Genomic DNA, 17,170 nt, shown 5'->3' on the forward strand with positions numbered 1-17,170 from the left:
TAATCATGCTCATTTTACAAATATGGAAACCAAGCCCTAGAAAAGTTAAATAACCTGTCCAAGCTGTTAAGCAGCAGAGCCAGACTGTGAAGCCAGGCAATCCGATTTCAGAATTTGTACCCTAACCACTCTGCTGCCAGGTCAGATTGGGTAGTCATAAGCTTTCATGAGCTGCTCTGGTATAAAGTAAGATAGAAAAAAAAAAGAATGCCCACGCAAAGCCAGCAAGGTTGCAGAGAAATTGGCACATCATATATTGCTGGTAGCATTGACAATGAGTTTAATCTTTTTTTTTTTTTTTTTGTGGGGTAAGATTCACCCTGAGCTAACATCCGTTGTCAGTCTTCCTCCCTAAAGCCCCAGTGCATGGTTGTATACCCTAGTTGTAAGTCATTCTAGCTCTTCTACGTGAGTCACCGTCACAGCATGGCAACTGATGGTCGGGTGGTGTGGTTCGTGACCGAGCAGCGAACCCAGGCTGCTAAAGCAGTGAGTGCCGAACTTCAACCACCAGGCCATCAGAACTGGCTCGAGTTTAATCTTTTTATAAAGCAATGTGTGGCAAGAGCCATAAAGTTGCCTGTTGACTTAAGAATGCTAATCCTAGAAGTTTATTCTAAGTTTATAGTTCAACAAAAGCAACAAGCTACAGGCAAGAAGAAATTCATTGTATGATCGGCAACAACGGAAAACTGGGAGCAAATTAAGTGCCCATGAATAGAGTATGATTAAGTAATTTCACAGTACATTTGCCTGTTGGAATACTACAAAAACATTTAAAATGAAAATTCCGAAGATAATTATACAGAAGGACCAGAAAATGTTTCTGAGGAAATGTTAAGTTTAAAAAGCAGGATAAAAAATATGTAGATTATGACAACAGAACCGATATGCATGCATACTGCCAAAGCCTGAAATAGAACACGAAAAAATTCTAGCGGTTAGGAGTTTGTTAAGGTCATTTCATATTTTAAGATTTTTATTAGTGGTGGCATATTTGACAGATAAAAAAGAAAATTGCTGGTGGCAGGAGTGGGTTGGAATGTCACCTAGAATGAGGCTGGGGACTCTTGAGAGGCTGCACTGGTGAGGGTCTCGGGAGGCTCTGTGTCACCTCCCTATGCCCTGACACAACACAATGTGTCTTCAACAAATGCTCCCCTTTTTCTTTATCTCTAAAATGGGGGCAGGTAGACTGGATTAGATTTCTCCCACCTCCACACACTGTGATTTTACCACGTAGTTTTTACCAGACATTAAATAAAGGAGCCACAGGGTTTCGAAGACAACTTCCACCAGAGGAAATGGCCTCCATCTTTCCACCTGTGGATGTGCCCCCCCCACCACTCGTATTCCGGCCTCTGTGTGGACTGTGAGCCTGGTCTATGGGTGGTGGTGGCAGTTTTCATAGCAGGTGGGCTGAGTGCATGAATGTGGTCTTAGCAGCCCATCTGACAGCAGGGCTGTGGGGTGAAGGTTCTTTGCTCCTATCTTGCTTTACCTAGCCACTGGCCACACGTGACACCGTGGCTGTGTGGCCACGTGTGAATCTGAGGAGGCTGTAGCCCTGATGTCATATGCATGCCTGCCTGCTATGGAAGTGGGCGTGTCTGTGCACATGGCTGGTTGTGCTTGTGTCAAGAGTGGGGAGGTTGGTGGCCATGTGGCTCTGGGTTTTCTGGGTGAGCATGTCTCTGTGCACATACCTCAGTGTATGAGTGGCTTTCAATCTAGCAAATAATTATTGTGAGCTTTGTGCTCTGCAAGAGCAACAAAGCAGTGCCACAGGCAGGGAGCCTGGGAGTGTACATATCTGCATTGTGTGTCCTCTCTGTGTGTCTTCGGGAGTGCGTTCTTGGCACGTGTCCTGCGTTAACAAGGCCTTCGGCATGTGCATATTTGTGTGACGGTCCTGTGTGCGGCTGCTTGCTCGCTTTCCAGCTTCACTTGTGCCCGCAGTCAGGCTCTGCACGTGCACCAGCCTCCATGCGCACGTCCCCGAGTGACCTGTGCGCGGCGTGCAAAGACCTCCGGGTCGTGTGCACTTGGTGCGCTGGTGCCTGTCTTTCTGCATGCACCTCCACATGTCTGGGTGCACGTCCCTCTCGGTGCGTGCAAGTTCCGTGTGCACGCCGCCCGCGTCTGTGTGCAGGGCGCTGCACACGCGCGCGCTCCGGCCTGCGGGCGGCCAGAGACCCGCGCTGGGCTTAACTCACCCGGCGGGGCTGACCCCCCTGTCCCCCTGCGCCCAGCCGCGGGCCACCGCGATTGGCCGCGCGCTCCTTCTCAGCCGTCACCCCTCCCTCTCCCCGCCACCCGCGCGCCCGCGGTCCCCGCTGTCCCCCGCGGTTCCGGCGAGGCCGCGCCGCGCTGCGCTCCGCTCCCATTGGCTGCGCGCGCCTTTGTGTGGCGGCAGCTGCGGCCCCAGCGCCTTTGAATGTCGAGAGGGGCCGGGAAGGGAGCCTTTCCATGGGCCATCTGTCTCCCCGCCAGCCGCCGCCCCACCGCCGCCCGCGCCCCGCGCTCCGCCTCCCGCCCCGGCGGCTCCCGCAGCCCCGCCGCCGCCCGCGCCCGCGCCCCGGAGCCGCGCCACAAAGGGCCCGCGCGCAGCCGCCGCCGCCGCCGCCGCCGCGCGAGGAGCCAGGATGGTCCTGGTCCACGTCGGCTATCTCGTGCTTCCAGTATTTGGCTCTGTGCGAAACAGAGGTATCGCTTTTTCCTTTCGGGGTCCGCTTCGGAGCGTGGATCGCCGCAGGCACCGGGGGGGGGGCGGGCGCCGTGGGTGGCGGGGGGCGCAGGGCACACCCGCGAGGACGAAGGGCGAGCGGTGGCTTCTCCCCTCTCGATTTTGGGGGGACCCCCGAGTGTGGGGGTGGCCGCCCTCGTGGGAGCTTTTGTAGTGAAGTTAGGGTTTGGCGAATTTGGGTCCCTCCCTCCTCAGCCCCATTTTTTCTTCTTTGCGGCGGACGCAGTTCCCCGAAATCACAGCCCCTTCCCCTAATACCTAGCCCTGTATGATCGAAAGACGGAGATACATGACTGTGTGCGTGTGTGCGTGCGTGCGTGTGTGTGTGAAAGCATACTTGGTTTTCTGTGATTTGCTTTTTTTGAGGTATATGTGTGTTTTGTGTTATTCACGTTTGTATTTCATTTTTTGGCCATGGATACCGATGGCTGGTTCGCTGGGATCTGGGATCTGCCCTTCCCATGCCCCAGCCCCCACCCTCTCTTGGGCACTTGCACGATTTCCCGTCCTATCCTTTTCTCCCCTCTAACCCTTTTTGTGTGTCGCCCTTGTGCTGTGCCCCGCTCCCTTCCTAATTGTCTTTGTATGACAGTTGCACTTACGGGTTCAAGATGCTTGTGTGCGTGTGTGTATGTGTGCGTGTGCAAGTGTGTGCGCGCCTCGGAGAGTCAGACGTGCCCTGGTGTGCACCCCTGGGCCCGGCCGGAGCGGGGTGCCCGGCCCTTGGGTGTTGCGCTGTGTGTGCGGATGAGGTGGGAAGCTGCCCCGCGCCAGGCCTTTGCCCCGGGCAGGCGTTGACAAAGCAGCAGGCCGGCGCCGGCTTTGTTTTTAACTGTGATATATGGGGTGTGTTTGCAAGGTCCCCTTCCCCACATCCCCTTTCCCTTACATTCTGCTACAACAATAGCTTGATTTCCCCCTCTTCTCCCCCCACCGCACATTTCTTTCATTTTCTTTTAATCAAAAATTCCCACCTCCCAAAGCAAATTTGAGATGCATTTAGATTCATTTTTTTTTTTTTTCTTTTTGTATTCTGCCTCTGGACTCACATTTCTCTTCTTGGAAATGTTTCTGCTATCCTCTCCCACTCCACGTCTGGTTAAACCCCGCTGGGTAAGGCCCTCCCTCCTCCCCCCTCCCTCAGGCACAGAATGATGTTTTCCCTTTGCGACCAGGGCTGCTCCACCAAGTCAGAGTTGGGGGTGGGGTCGCGGGGCCAGCGCTTCGTGCGCCCCAGGGGCCCGATTGGGTGAGAAAATGGAAGCCCAGCCCTCTGTTCCAGCCCAGCAGTCCCCAGCCCCACGCCTGTCCCCAGAACCTGAAAGGCAAGGTTGGCCCCCTTAGGCCTGTTGGAACCCCAGTTTTTTTGTGTGATGATAGAATGATGACATTCTGCATTTATCAAATCTTTTTTTTTCTTCATTGTGTAGCTCAGTGAATGGTCAACTCGCTGCTGTGTGCGCTGTGACCCTTCTGCCTCCGCATTTAGCTGTATTGTGACACCCCTCTTAACCATCTCCTGTCTCCATCTGAGGAAGGCATTGCTATTTAAGCGGCAGTATCCCCTATCTCAGGCCAGCCTAGCAGTGGGGGGCGGTGGTGGAGTGGGGATGTGGGGGATAGGAATGGGGGGGCTGGATGAGATCTCCCTTGAAATGCCAACCCCCTCCCCCAACCCACAATTATGTCTTATTACTTGGCATTTCCTCTTAAAACGGGTGTGGAACATTACACTAGGCAGAAATTCAAAAATGATTAAGAAGGATGTTGAGCCTGAAAGTATAATTATCCTGATTAAATCATTATCATCCTCATTAATACCACCGATCTCTAAATACCATTGCAGGATGCTGATTCCATGTTTTGAAATTCAAATTGCTCAGCTGCCTTTAAATTTTATTTTTAATACCACCCCCCCACCCCCCAAAATCCAACAAACTAATTATGCCCGTCAGTCAAAGTTTACTTTCATGGCAAACGTGCCCACAGGAAATGCAAGAGCTGAGGGGTGAATCGGGCTGTGGGTAAAATTTAGCACAATGTGATAAGAATTCATGACCTTCCGATAGAGGATACTAATGCTTAACCCAACAAGGTCCTAAACCACAGTCTTCTTGTAAAACTATTAGATAGCCTGCCAGCTTAAATCTGTTCTTTTCAGTTTCCATTGTAGTAGTATAGGATGTAGGCCATTTCAGAATAGATGTAGAGAAATAACCATTTTTGTATCTTCATCTTGTTTAGCCGAGTACATTGCACTGTAAATCCCTGTTAAGTGGATTCCTTTTGCCTTGGCTTGGAGGTTGTAGCACCCCATTTCCCACTTATCCAGGTGGCCATTGGCTACTTCCTGGCAGCACCCGGGCATAACCAAAGACGTTACATTTAGTTGGAGGCAAAAAATAATAAATATATCTATATGGAAATCTTTGATGAAATGACAGTTGCTGCTACTCCCTAGCTTCTGAAAATTTGATGCAGCCATGTCCCTGGCTTAAGGGGGAGCCGTGGCCGCGGTGTCTTAATTGTTTAATTGTACAATGTCAAGAGCATCTTTGGACATCCGCCCTGGCCCTCAGAGCTGCCCCTTTAACAGCCGGCTCCCTTCTGCTGCCTCGCCGGCCAGACCTGCTTGAAAACGGAAACAAAACAGCAGCAATAATGAAAGAATAAGGCCCCTCCTTCGAGGGCCCTTCCAAAATCAAGTCCCAAGTGGCCTCCCCAGATTGCCATTTGGCAATCTGAAAAGAAAGAGGGAAACGAAATAAAGAATCTCCAGCAAAATGGTTTTCCATTAAACAGGGATAACGTGTTCTGCTGTGCTGAATTACTTCCTGTTCTTATTTTGTGGGTAATTTTTTCTGTATCAAATATCCTTTTGGTTGTGTATCTTTTTCACCTTTTCTTGTACTAAAACTAAAGCATGATCTGTATTTTTTTACATCCCCCAGTTGACAATGTACAGCGCTCGGTTAGAGATGTTACCCCGCTGAAACGTACTGTGGTCGTGTAGCTCGGGCCATCTGCTCATTGTACGCTGCTTTGTTCTGTTGCCCTTCCGAAGCATGGTGGGCCCAGCCTTTTTTTTTTTTGTATCGTGTGCATGACGACATTGTTACACACAGAATCCACTAATACTAATATACAATCTCTCAATAAAGAACTAGTTTCCTATATTAACCTAGTGTGCTTTTTCTCTTGCTGTTTTCCCATTTATTGTCGTATCCTGCTGTTTAGATTTTCCCCTGCTTTTCTATCCCCACCCTCACCCGCCCACCACTCCCACCTCCCATTGTAAGATTTGAGTGAATGCCTTTTTATTTTTAACTTTACTTTTTTTTTTTGGTGGTACAGATATGGTGACTTTAGTTTCATCTAGTCCATATCTTTTTACAATAGACGTTTGGGGTGATGGGAGGGTGAGTTGTCCTGTCACATGGAAACAGCTCAACTATGTAGAGAGAGCCCCTGTCTTTGGCTACTTATGTATCCAATAGCCTCCGGATTTCATCTTAGTTTCTAAGTCACATGGGCAGTCAATTTATGATGCTGGTGGAAAGGGGATATAACACTTAGGTTGAGAAAAGGGATACTGTTCTTAACTAGCAATCTTGTAGCATTTCAGACTCACCTGAAAAACCCATTTTTAATGTGTTTTAACTTTTCCTTTTACTGTCTCATTGATTTACTGTTCTTCTAAATCATGCTGGGGGTGACGTTACACGTAGTTGAAGCCATGATCTGGAATTTTAAAGTACCCTCTTCTATGTGCGTATTTAAATTCTTGGGACCTGTAGTGTAAGTTTCACGTTGAGATCCTGCATAAGGAAGATGTTTGAAACAGAAACCCACTCAGACCACCCCCACATTCATCCCTGACCTGTTACCGTAGGAATAAGAGGTCTGTGCCCTCTGCAGGCTGTGAGCCAGTTAAAGCTGATTACAGCCTAGTTCCCTGACAGCTGCCTCATCTGTGGCCCTAATGCCTCCCTTGAGAAAGAAAGCCAGATTTCTGCCTCTGTGTGTGTGTGTGTGTGTGTTGTGTGTGTATGGGTGGTGGGGCGGATCAGGAGGGCAGTCAGGACCTATCCCCAAAGTGAATTGGAGGAAGAGCCTTTAAAATGTATCTTTTTTCCATAATTACATTTGAGAAGCCAGTGGAGAGGTATTTTTCCCCAGAGTGGAACCCCAATTCAAGCATTTGTCAATTATACCTATTCAATTTCAGCCCAGAACAAGCCTTGCTAAATGAGGCGTTTTAGACGGGAGGAAATCAGCTGATTAAAGAAATTCATGGTTCCTTCAAAAGGTCATCATTTTGGAGCCGCTCTTCCTTGGGCCAACGGGCATCCTCCTCATTCCTCTGGGTTGTCCCCCCTGCTGGCCTCTGTCCCTCGGCTTGGAGGCAGTCCTTCCCCAGACAGGCGCACCCCTGCCTGACCACAGTGCTTCCTTGCCTTCTTTGTGGCTTGGTGTGACAGTCCTCTCCCCCCATGGCTGCCCTTTCTGCTCTGGCCCTTTGTTCTCATGCTCTCCCCAGCCTGGGTGGGAAGGCTGAGCTGATTTACTGTGACACATGGACACACATGGAAATTCCCAGCGGAGGCTCGTGCTGTAGCTGTACAAGAAGAGATACGTAGGTCTTCAAGGATTCTGTTCCTTCTTCTCCGACTCCTCCTTCCTCTTCTTTTATTTTGGTTTACAGGAAACTTTTAGTTTTGTTCCTAGTTTGAGAAAGCAAAATAAACCCAACCCAACCTCAACAATAATAAAACTACCCCAAATCAGGTGACCCCCCTCATTTTTGTCCTAGAGAGCAGTGGCTCATTCGATTGATATTAACCAACTCTAAGCTTTTATTCTTTAAATTAGTGTGATGTATGTCAGAAGTATTTGATCAATATCTTTTGAGGATGGTTTAGTAACCTAGTAATGATATAGAAAGCTAGTGGGTTAACGGGAAGTCATGGTTTAGCAATTTATCAAATGCATACTATATTTTCACCCAGATTGTTAGAATAAACACATTCATATGGAGGAGACTTTTCCCCTGACTGGACAATCCAGTCATTACGAAGCCATTATACTTCATATCTACTCTCTCAACCATCTGACACATAAGCTGTTTTAATAACTTTTGACTCCAGGATTTTGGAAAAGCCATCTGTTACGTAGATCCTATACCACAGACTTTGTAATAAGATGGCACACAGCTCTTCTTTTGGAACAAGAGAATGTCTCTCTTGAAAGTAGCATCAGATAATGCCACTTAACTGATGAGTTATCTGAAATAATAGTTTCCCATAAACCAGCAAAACTATTTCTTATTCAAGGTCAGGGGAAAAGCCACCCAGAGTCTCGATGCCCTAATATGCAGATGACACAGACTGGGCTGCCTCTCTTCCTTTGGCAGTTTGCTCACCTCTTGCCCCACCCTTCCTCCCTGCTCCACACTCCTTCCCATCTTTAAATAAGCAGCGTGCAGTGTCGCACTGGGAAACCTAATGGTTTTCTGGGTTAGGGAAGCAACGGCTCCGAGCTGGATCCCAGTGCAGCATGGGGCCCCCTCCCAGCAGCAGACACAGGCCCTTGACTCCGATTCAGGTGTGACTGTGCATCTCTCAATCCTCCCCTACCACTATTGCACAAACGTGCAAGACACCTGTGCCTCGGTTTCTCTGTGGATCTAAACAGCTCTTCACAAATCCCTGGTTAACACGGCATGAATGTGAACTAGTATGTATGAGTTTCCGCTGTGGTTTAGCCGCAGATGAACCAATCGATTTCCAACAGAATCCGGGAGAGGGCTTACCTTCAGGAAGCTCAGATTTTCAGGATGATTTAAGAACTAAAAGCAAACATTCATAACGCTGCAGCTGGACCACTCGCAATGCCTGTACATTCATGTATTCAGTCATTCATTCATTCACTCACCTGTTTGTTCATTTAGTTAATGAGTGTTTGTTGAGTATCTATTCGGGGCCAAGCTAAGGGGGTGCAAAAGCAACACAGGACCTGAGTGCCTGCCCTCCTGAGGCGTATGCTGAGGCTGGGAGGTGGATGCTCAGGAAACCAGATGCTGTCTAAGATGTTCTGTGCCAAAGCGCCCAAATGGATAGCAGAACGTCCTGACTGGTGGGGTGGGAAGAGCTTGGAGCAGTCCAGGGCTGGAGTCCTGGCTGTCTTGACCTGGAAGGGTGACTTAGGCCACTGCTCTGAGCATCATCTAAACAGTGACTATCATAAGCTGATGTGGTGTGTCTACCTGATAGGCTGTGTCTAGACTATTCCAAGGCACCTGGCACATAGCGGGTGCCTCAGGCATGCTAGGTGGCTGCCCCCCAGCCCCCACAACTGTAGGAATCTACTGGCCTGAGGGATCAAAGAAAGTGAGAGATGGCCTTGCTGAGGAGGTGAGGTTGAGATGTGCCTCAAAGGGTGATAGCTGTACGGGAGGAGGAAGAGGAAGGTGGGGAAGGAGTGAGACTTTGGCCAAGGCCAGGGAGCTCTGCTGGCCTGGCATGAAAAGAGAGTCCACATGAGGAGGGGTGCATGTGTGTATAGGGGTATGTGTGCAGGCCTGTTGCCTTGCACAGCTACAGGAGGCACCGGGACCACTGTCCTGTCTTTGAAAGGTTCTCCCGAGAGCACCACTCCAGGAGTTAAGGGGCACAAAGTCCACAGAACGTGGGAGAAAAGGCTGGAAGGGATTTCAAAGCATTTTTGAGGCCTCTGGAAGCTCCAGTAGAGTTTGGACTTGCTCCTTTAGCCACTGGGAGCTCTCTGGGGAGAGTGGTGTTTCAATGACTTATTCTGGCAGCTGATGACAGAGGGGTGAGCCTAGGGGGCTGTGGCCAGGGAGGAGGCTGTGACAGGCTTCCAGGGGTGATGGAAGCCCCAACCAGGGGTCTGGGGATGGGAGGGAAGGCTCGCTGTAGGAGCCATACCATAAGAGGAAGGAAGCAGAACAGAGTCGATGTGGAGGCCCTGAGGGGCAGAGAGATCGGGGAGGGGGGGTGCCTGGGAGAGCGTAAGACCCTGAAGACAAGGCAGGAAGATGGGAGGAACAGCTAGCTTTGGGGAGAGATGAGTTCAGCGTGCAGATAGATAGAATTTGAGATGCTGAGAGTGGCAGAGGGAAGGGGACCACGGCAATGTCCTGGCATTTGAAACTTCCAGCCCCCAGCTGGGGTAGGAAATTACCTTCAATAATGAAAATTCCTCCTATTTACATGACACCGCCTCAAAAAACTCTCTATCCAAGCCTGAAATCCCCTTATTCGGTTATGCTTATGTATCTTTAGTTACGCAGGTCAGTTTCGCAGCAACCTCCTTACAACACTGACCCCTCCTGGGAGCTGTGCCATATTGTGCCCCGATATCTCAGATTGAACATCTTTTATCAAATTTCACCCTTCTTGAGAAGAGGGGCCCCAAGGCAGACAAGTGCCAGAATTATTGCCTCCATAGGTTTACAGAAAGGTCAAGCCTACCCATGGAAGAAGGAGGAGCTGGAGGGAGACTCCTAGATAGCAGAGCGGGGTGATAAGGCTGAGGCAGGGGTGTGGAGCTGGACAAGGGAAGGGCATGGGCTCCGATCTCGGGCCTGGTCCTGTCTGCAGAGAGCCGATTCTCCTCAATTCAAAGCCCTTTCTCTTCCTTTGTCTCATGTCCTCCTTGACACAGCCTGTGAGGAGGTAATTGGGGACCAGAGGAAGAAACTGAGGTCAAGGGTGAGGAAGGCCTTTGCCACCCCTCCCTCCCAGCTAGGAAACGTCTGAGCCAGAAGTAGACACCAGGTCACTGGACGCCCTGTGGTGGCTCCTGGCACTGCCCACCATGGCCTGCACACTGTTGGGAACCTTGTTAAGACCAAGACAAGAATTGGAAAGGAACCCCAATTTTCCTCCATGTCTGGGGTTACCAATTCGGAATGCTAGGCTCCTTGTCCACACTGGCAGAGGCCTCTGTCCAGCTCAGGGCCTGCCTGCCCAGCTGTGAGGGGGTCTGAGTCCCCAACACTGAGCCCCATAGTCCTGGAAGGGACCTCTGAGAGACAGCATGTGTGGTGGACCAGAGAACCCCCGAGCAGGAGATGAGCAGGGGGCTGGAACCTGCCTGGTGAGTCCCTTGACCTGCGGACACTGGCTTGGAGGAGGCCTGGCCGGCTCGCTGGGGGGCCTCTGTGCTCCGATTGCCACAGAAAAAATCAGATTCCCTTCCGAGGACTTTGGCTCCCAAGTCGTGAGCATGTCTTCTGTCATTTCTTAGGTCATCTTGATGGCTTCACATGTTATATCTATGTTATATCTTAGAAGTAATAGAATTACATTTTGGAAAGTTTAGAAAAATGTTTTAGAAAAAAAATCTCAGAGTCCACCCCTCTGAATCATGGTAGTGAAAGGCCTTCCACATTTTCGTTCACACATATTTATGAATTTTTTGTAGAGCTGTAAACACAGTCATATACAAATTTGCATTCTTCATGTTTTACTTTAACATATCAGAAGTCTTTTCATGTTTTGCTATGTTGTTTTTACAAGCATCACTTTTAACAGCTACATAATATTCCTCTTGAATGGTGGCTCTGCCTCAGGCTCAGTGGCTTCTGAGGCACTCAGACGACCCAGGGTTGCAGGACCACTCTGTGCTGGTCTACCCACCACCTCCCCTGGGCTGCTGTTTGCCCAGATAGGAGAAGGTGGTTAGTGAAAGGGTCTGACAGCTCCCCAGCCTCTCTGCTCACCGTCAGCCCCTTCCATCAACAAGCCCAAACAGATGGAGAGAGGGGCAGATAAGGCTTGGGGAAGGAAGAAGGTTTGGATAACACTCTTCTGAGATCTGGGTTCTGCCACAAACTTCCACTGTCACAAGTCAACTTCCTCCACCGGGTCTCAGTTTCCCCATCAGTGAAATCGATAGGATAGACCCATGGTTTCTGTCTTACAGGACTTGTCCCATGAAGTAATGCATATAAAACAAAGCAAGAAGCCAGCCAAAGGCAACAATAACAATAATAACTCACATCATCCACGGAGGCAGTCCTCACTCAGACAGGCCATGCAGTGCAAGGCAAGAATGCTGGCTTCCTGTCCCACTCTGCCAGTACCCACCCTTGTGACATGTTGGCTGAATCTGCCTGCTCTGTGCCTTCACTTCCTATCTGCCAAGGGAGATAATTGGCCTAATTGCTCTTTCCTGCTTTCAAAAGCTGTGATTTCCTCTGGATGAGAACAACTTAGATTTCCAGCGCCTTTTTGCCTTTCACGGGGCAGCAGCCCCAGGCTCTCTAGCAATAGGTAGATAGGTACGTGCCCTCCCCGCACCCCGCCGCGGCAGGCGCTGTGCTGTAGGAGGAATGGGGAGCAGCACTTACTCCTAGGGGCTCCAGCCAAGGCGGTGAGCACAGACCCCGTGGGGGCCGACCTTAGGCTCTGCCCTGCTAGTCTTGTTCCGCCTCTGAGCAAGAAGTTCCCTCGGACATCATTGCTTCCTAATGCAGTCCTTTCCTTTAAACAGCCCCCTGAGGTGTGCCGCAAGAGGGCAGGGGGGACAGCCCTGCAGGAAGTCACCCACGCCGTGGCCGCCCCACCGGACGCCTCGCAGGGCTCAGCCGCGCCCCCAGGGCGGCGGTGCAGCATCGGCCTCCCCTCTGAACCTCGGAGAGGGAGCGGCGGCTGCTGACTCAGCACGAGCCGCCGGTGGAGGGGGTGGAGGCGCTCCCGGAGGCTGGGAGGAAGTGAGAATTCAGCCAACACCTGTCTCAAAGAAGGGCAGGAAGCTTTGGAACAGCTGCGGCTCCTCCTCTGGGGCTGCGAGTGGGAGGGGAGGGGGCGGGGTGCCCTCAAGTCATCCACTCCCCCTCAGGGGGCTGGCTTAGTTCCGGCTTTCCTCCCCCAGCCGCCAGGGCCTCCATACCACCCCCTCCCCACTGCTCAGGGGCCCCACGGTGCTGTCTGCCTCCCAGGACCACCACCCTCCTAGGACAATTGCTTCTGCTCCCAAAGTCTGTGGGCACTAATAGGTTAATGTGCCCACCCTACCCAGGGCTGGAGACACTGGCCTTCCTTAAGCCAAAGGGTGGCTCTTCCAGGGGGGCCCTCTGCCTTCATGGCATTCTCTGGAAGGGGAGCTGGAATGGACTGAAGGGGGAGGGCCCCTGGTCCTGTCTAGGCCGACCCTCCACCTATGAAGTGTGGCCCTCCTGAGAGAGTTGGAACTGTGCCTGGGGAAGGTGAGGCAGTGAGGGGGCAGACCTGGGCCCACAGGCCGGTCCCCTTCTGCAAAGCTGCCTGCACTGCCCTGCCGGTCACCCAACAGCCCAGCAGTGTGTGCCCAGGCAGGCAGAGGGCCTTTGGTGGACTCCCGTCCTCTGGGGCATAGGTGGAGGTTAGGACTGAAGAGGACGCTCAGTCAGCTGGTCTGGAGGGAAACTGGGCCTGGGAGGCAGCTCCCATCTGACTTCCTTTGGCTGAAGAGACACGGAGGCTGCTCCAGGCAGGGGTGCCCACAAGGCAGGGCTGCCACGGAGCTAGAGACAGAGGGGAAGGGAGCCTGGGCCCCATCAGGACCTAAGCTATCTAGCCCGCTCCCCACCAGGAGGAATGGGACTGCGGGGGGGGGGGGGGGTGAGGGGAAGAGGCCATATGAGGTGAAGGGACCAACAGCCAACCAGCCCTCGGCTTGGTCCCACCCGGGCAGGTGAGCTGGGAGCGTGATGGAGAAGGTGGAGGAGGAGCCCAAAGACAAACCTGGGATGGTGTTTTCCTATTCTAACTCCCATGCCATCCTGAAGGGTCTCTGACGAGTGCAGGCTTCCCCCAGGAGAGAGGTGGAAGAAAGAAAGAGAAAGAAGGACGAGAAGGTGGGAGGGAGAAGTTAAAGACCTGCTCTGTGGGGACCGGTCGTCCTCTCCTGGGTACTCAGCAGGTCTGCACTGGTCCCTGCAGAGTCCTACCTTGGGCTCACCATGGGTGGCTGGGCCTGGCCTGTCTTCTGGGAGCATCCAGACTAGACAGGAGACTGGACAGGTGTGCAGCTGTCAGAGAGCAGAACACTTGACTCTGGGCAAAAAAGGGCCTTGTCACATCCCAGGACAAACACAGCATTTCAGATGTACTGCTAAATTTGGGGAAAAGGAGATTTTTATATTAAATGAAACAAGGAAGTCTTATGTCACGAGTTGCAAATTTTGCATGAACTTTTGAGTGAAAACATAGAACTTCAGTGACATATTTCATTTGGGCAGGCCCATCCAGACCATGCCTGTATGGCTGGGGTCATTTCACACTCCTCTGACATTTGGGGGCTTCTGTGAAAGAGTGTGAGGAGTGCCTCAGGGTCTTGCAATGTCTCCTCTTCACTGAACTGGAAACCCAAGCCTATCCAGTGGCTGGAGTGGCAAAGCCAGCTCCTGAGAGCCCGAGTCAGGATTTGACCTGGGTCTGTTGACTCTGAAGGCGAATGCTCTCCTTGGGTCTTGACTCAAGACCAATTGGAAGGAGCCCAAGCTCCAGCAGCTGCAGCAGGAGTGGTCAAGGGGGACTTTGTGCGTGTGAAGACAGCATGGGGTTTGACTGGGCAGAGGGAGAAGGGGTGGCATTTCAATATGGCGGCTGATCCCCATATTACTCCCCTCGTCTGGAGCACCAGGGCCAAGACTGGGAGCGAGGGACTGAGGGGTGAGGTCAGGGGACGGAGACAAACCCCATGAACAGGTGTGTCAGGGACGCCTTCCTGTGCGGGACACCCAGTACGCGGCTGTCCCTGGTACTGTAAGGACTTTGTTTTTTTACTATGGTAAAATATATGAAGCATGAAGTTTGCTGTTTTAACCATTTTATAGTGTACACTTCAGTAGCATTAAGTACATTCACAGGGTTGTGCCACCATCACCACTTTCTATTTCCCACGTTTTTATCATCCCAAACAGAAGCTCAGGGCCCCCTTCTCTTTGAGGCCTGCTCCCAGGCAGGGCAAGGCTGTGCTTTCTGGGTCTCCTGGAGGATGGTGGGGGGAGAATAAGTGGTAACAAGGAATGCACAGATTTTGACATCGAGCAGTCTTGGGTTCAACTCCTGGCCTTACCACCTACCAACCAGGTGACTTTGGGCCTCTCTGACCTTTGGTCTCTTCGTCTGAAAAAGTGGAGATAATCATTATTAATACCAGTGTCATGGGGGAGATGAGGATAAAACAGACTATGATGCATATAAAGTACAAAGCACACAAAACTCTGGGAGGTACCTCATAAAAGAGGGTTATTCCCAATTCCCCCACTCCCTCTGAACACACATCCCTGTTAGTTTGGGCCTGGAACAGTCTAAATAGTCCTAAGGGAGTGCAGAGGGGGCAGACAGGAAAGGGCTGGACATGTTTCAGCCTCACTGTGTAAGCAGGTCCTGAGAATCAACTTTGGGCTGTGGGCAACCGAGGTACAGAGAGCTCCTGGTCCATAGCCTAGCTGGGGAGACCCCTGAGCACCCCTGAAGTGGGTGGGGAACCCACAGATAGGGCTACACAGAGGGCCAGGCTGATGGTCATGCTGGCCAGAAAGTGTGGTCCAGCCTGGAGGCAGCTGGCCAGGGTTGATGCACAGGATGGGGAGAGGTCACTAGGTCTGGAGAAGTCTGGAGGGCTTCCTGGAGGAGGCAGAACTGGAGCTGTTCTCCTAGGAGGGAGATCTGTAGCTCTGCTGCCTAAGGGGGCTACCAGGTCAGGCTGCTCCCCACCTCCACTCCCACGTAGGCCCAGATCTGATCCAAGAGGTGAATGTTCAGAGTCCTGTGGCTGTCACCTTGTCTGATTTTTCTTTTTCTTTTCTGGAGCATTGGGTCCTCTCATTTCATTATCATCCCACCCATTCCCGTCCCCTTCTTCCCTGCCATCCCCCAGCCCTGGCCATTTCTCCTGTGGTCCTCTGCCTCCTCTTCCAGCCCTCTGCCCAGCGGAACTGCCTGAGCATTCCCGTGGGAGAGCCACGCAGAGGGTGAGCTGCCCGAGGGGAGCTGGGGCTTCCGTGACCTCCCTCTGAAGCGGGCAGCCCCCTCGGGGCATTGGTTCCTCTCTCAGCAGAATGGGGTCCTCACTCTTACTTGCCAGGTGAGTGAGGACCAAATACGGCAGACGTAACGCACCCACCCTGACGCCTGGCACAGAGCACAGGGCTCCTCCTGTGGTTGTATGTGGCTACCTACTAGGGAGGTGCCACATACAGAAGCCCCCTTGCCCGCTCCTGGGAGGCACTTTGAATTTGGTAAGGGGGACAAAGGGGAGGGGGAAAACTCTGAGCCTCTGTGTTCTCATCTGTAAAACGGGAACCATCCTGGTCACCACCACCCCCCTCCCCGCCCCCTGCGCAAAAGGGTTATAGTAAGGCTCAGATTTGATCATGGATTTGATCGGCTCATCTTACAGATGCACACTGAGCATCTGCACTGTACCGGGTGCCCTGCCAGGTGCTGAAGACATGAGGATACAACAACAATGATAAGAGGGTAGCAAATGCTTTTGCACATTGGCTCTGTGCCAGGCACACTCCCTACCCTAAAGAGACTCAGTCTCCTGGGAAACAGAGACGTAAACAATCAGAAAGTAAGGTCCCAGCTATGTGCTGGGTGCTCTCTCAGCCTGGGGGAGACACCCTGGGGAAGGCGATGCCTGTAGGAGCTGATGCTGAGCCAGTCTTAAAGGATGCTCTGGGTTGACCGGGAGGAGAGGTGGGTGCAGGTTGTTACAGGCAGGGGCCTGCAGGGGCTCTGGGCGGGCTGAGCAGCAGAGCACTGCAGAGGGGGCATGGGGAGGAGGCTAATGTCCTGCAGGTGCAGGGGCTGTGTCACTCCTAACTGTCAGCACGGCAATGTGCCCGGTGATCAGCACTGCTGCTGCTTGATAGGCTTTCGTGGAGAATGAAGTGCACGCAGTCACCTGGGCGCTCCCGTGTGTCTTGTATGAGCTAAGGGCTGAGTGCGAGACCTGGGCGATGCCCTTGAAGACCTAGAAAACAAGCTGGAGTCCTGACAGACCCTCACAAAGCAATGCGGGGCATAATAATAGTAGTAGTAATAATAATAATAATAATAATAATAATAATAATAATAATAGGGTTGGCATGCTTTTCTGCTGGGAGGAGTTCAGAGGATGAGAAGAGGAGGGGGTGTGGTGTCTGGGAGACCAGAAGGACATGTGGGTGGAGCTGACCCTTGAAGTAGGGGCCTGGGGCAGTATTTCCCACACTGTTCAACTGAGCACTGGGCCCCCTTGAGTTGTTAAAAGTTGTTTGTGCAAAAGGGTCACATGTTCCAACAATCTGGAAAATGTTACATACTACACCCCGCACTTGGAGAGTCCCAATGCCTCTTAGCACACTAAAGACTCTGATAAGTCCCGCAGTAAAGAAAGCCATTTGGTTCTGCTTCAGTAGCA

General features: G+C 51.8%; 1 protein-coding gene and 1 long non-coding RNA gene across 2 annotated transcripts in view; both read left to right on the forward strand.

Annotated features, from left to right (window-relative positions):
- The first annotated feature begins 2,150 nt into the window (after positions 1-2,150).
- Positions 2,151-17,170, forward strand: part of ARK2C (arkadia (RNF111) C-terminal like ring finger ubiquitin ligase 2C) — a 104,708-nt gene continuing 89,688 nt past the window's right edge. Inside the window, exon 1 of the mRNA XM_070627587.1 lies at positions 2,151-2,706. Within this exon, the coding sequence (XP_070483688.1) occupies positions 2,646-2,706 (61 nt within the window). The 5' untranslated portion in view covers positions 2,151-2,645. The remainder of the gene's footprint in view (positions 2,707-17,170) is intronic.
- On the forward strand, positions 3,891-5,926 carry LOC139084558 (uncharacterized). Its single transcript, XR_011542037.1, has 2 exons — positions 3,891-4,076; positions 4,177-5,926. It is a non-coding gene; the product is annotated as an uncharacterized lncRNA (long non-coding RNA).

The sequence above is a fragment of the Equus przewalskii genome, chromosome 7 (assembly GCF_037783145.1).
Source record: "Equus przewalskii isolate Varuska chromosome 7, EquPr2, whole genome shotgun sequence".
NCBI lineage: Eukaryota > Metazoa > Chordata > Mammalia > Perissodactyla > Equidae > Equus > Equus przewalskii.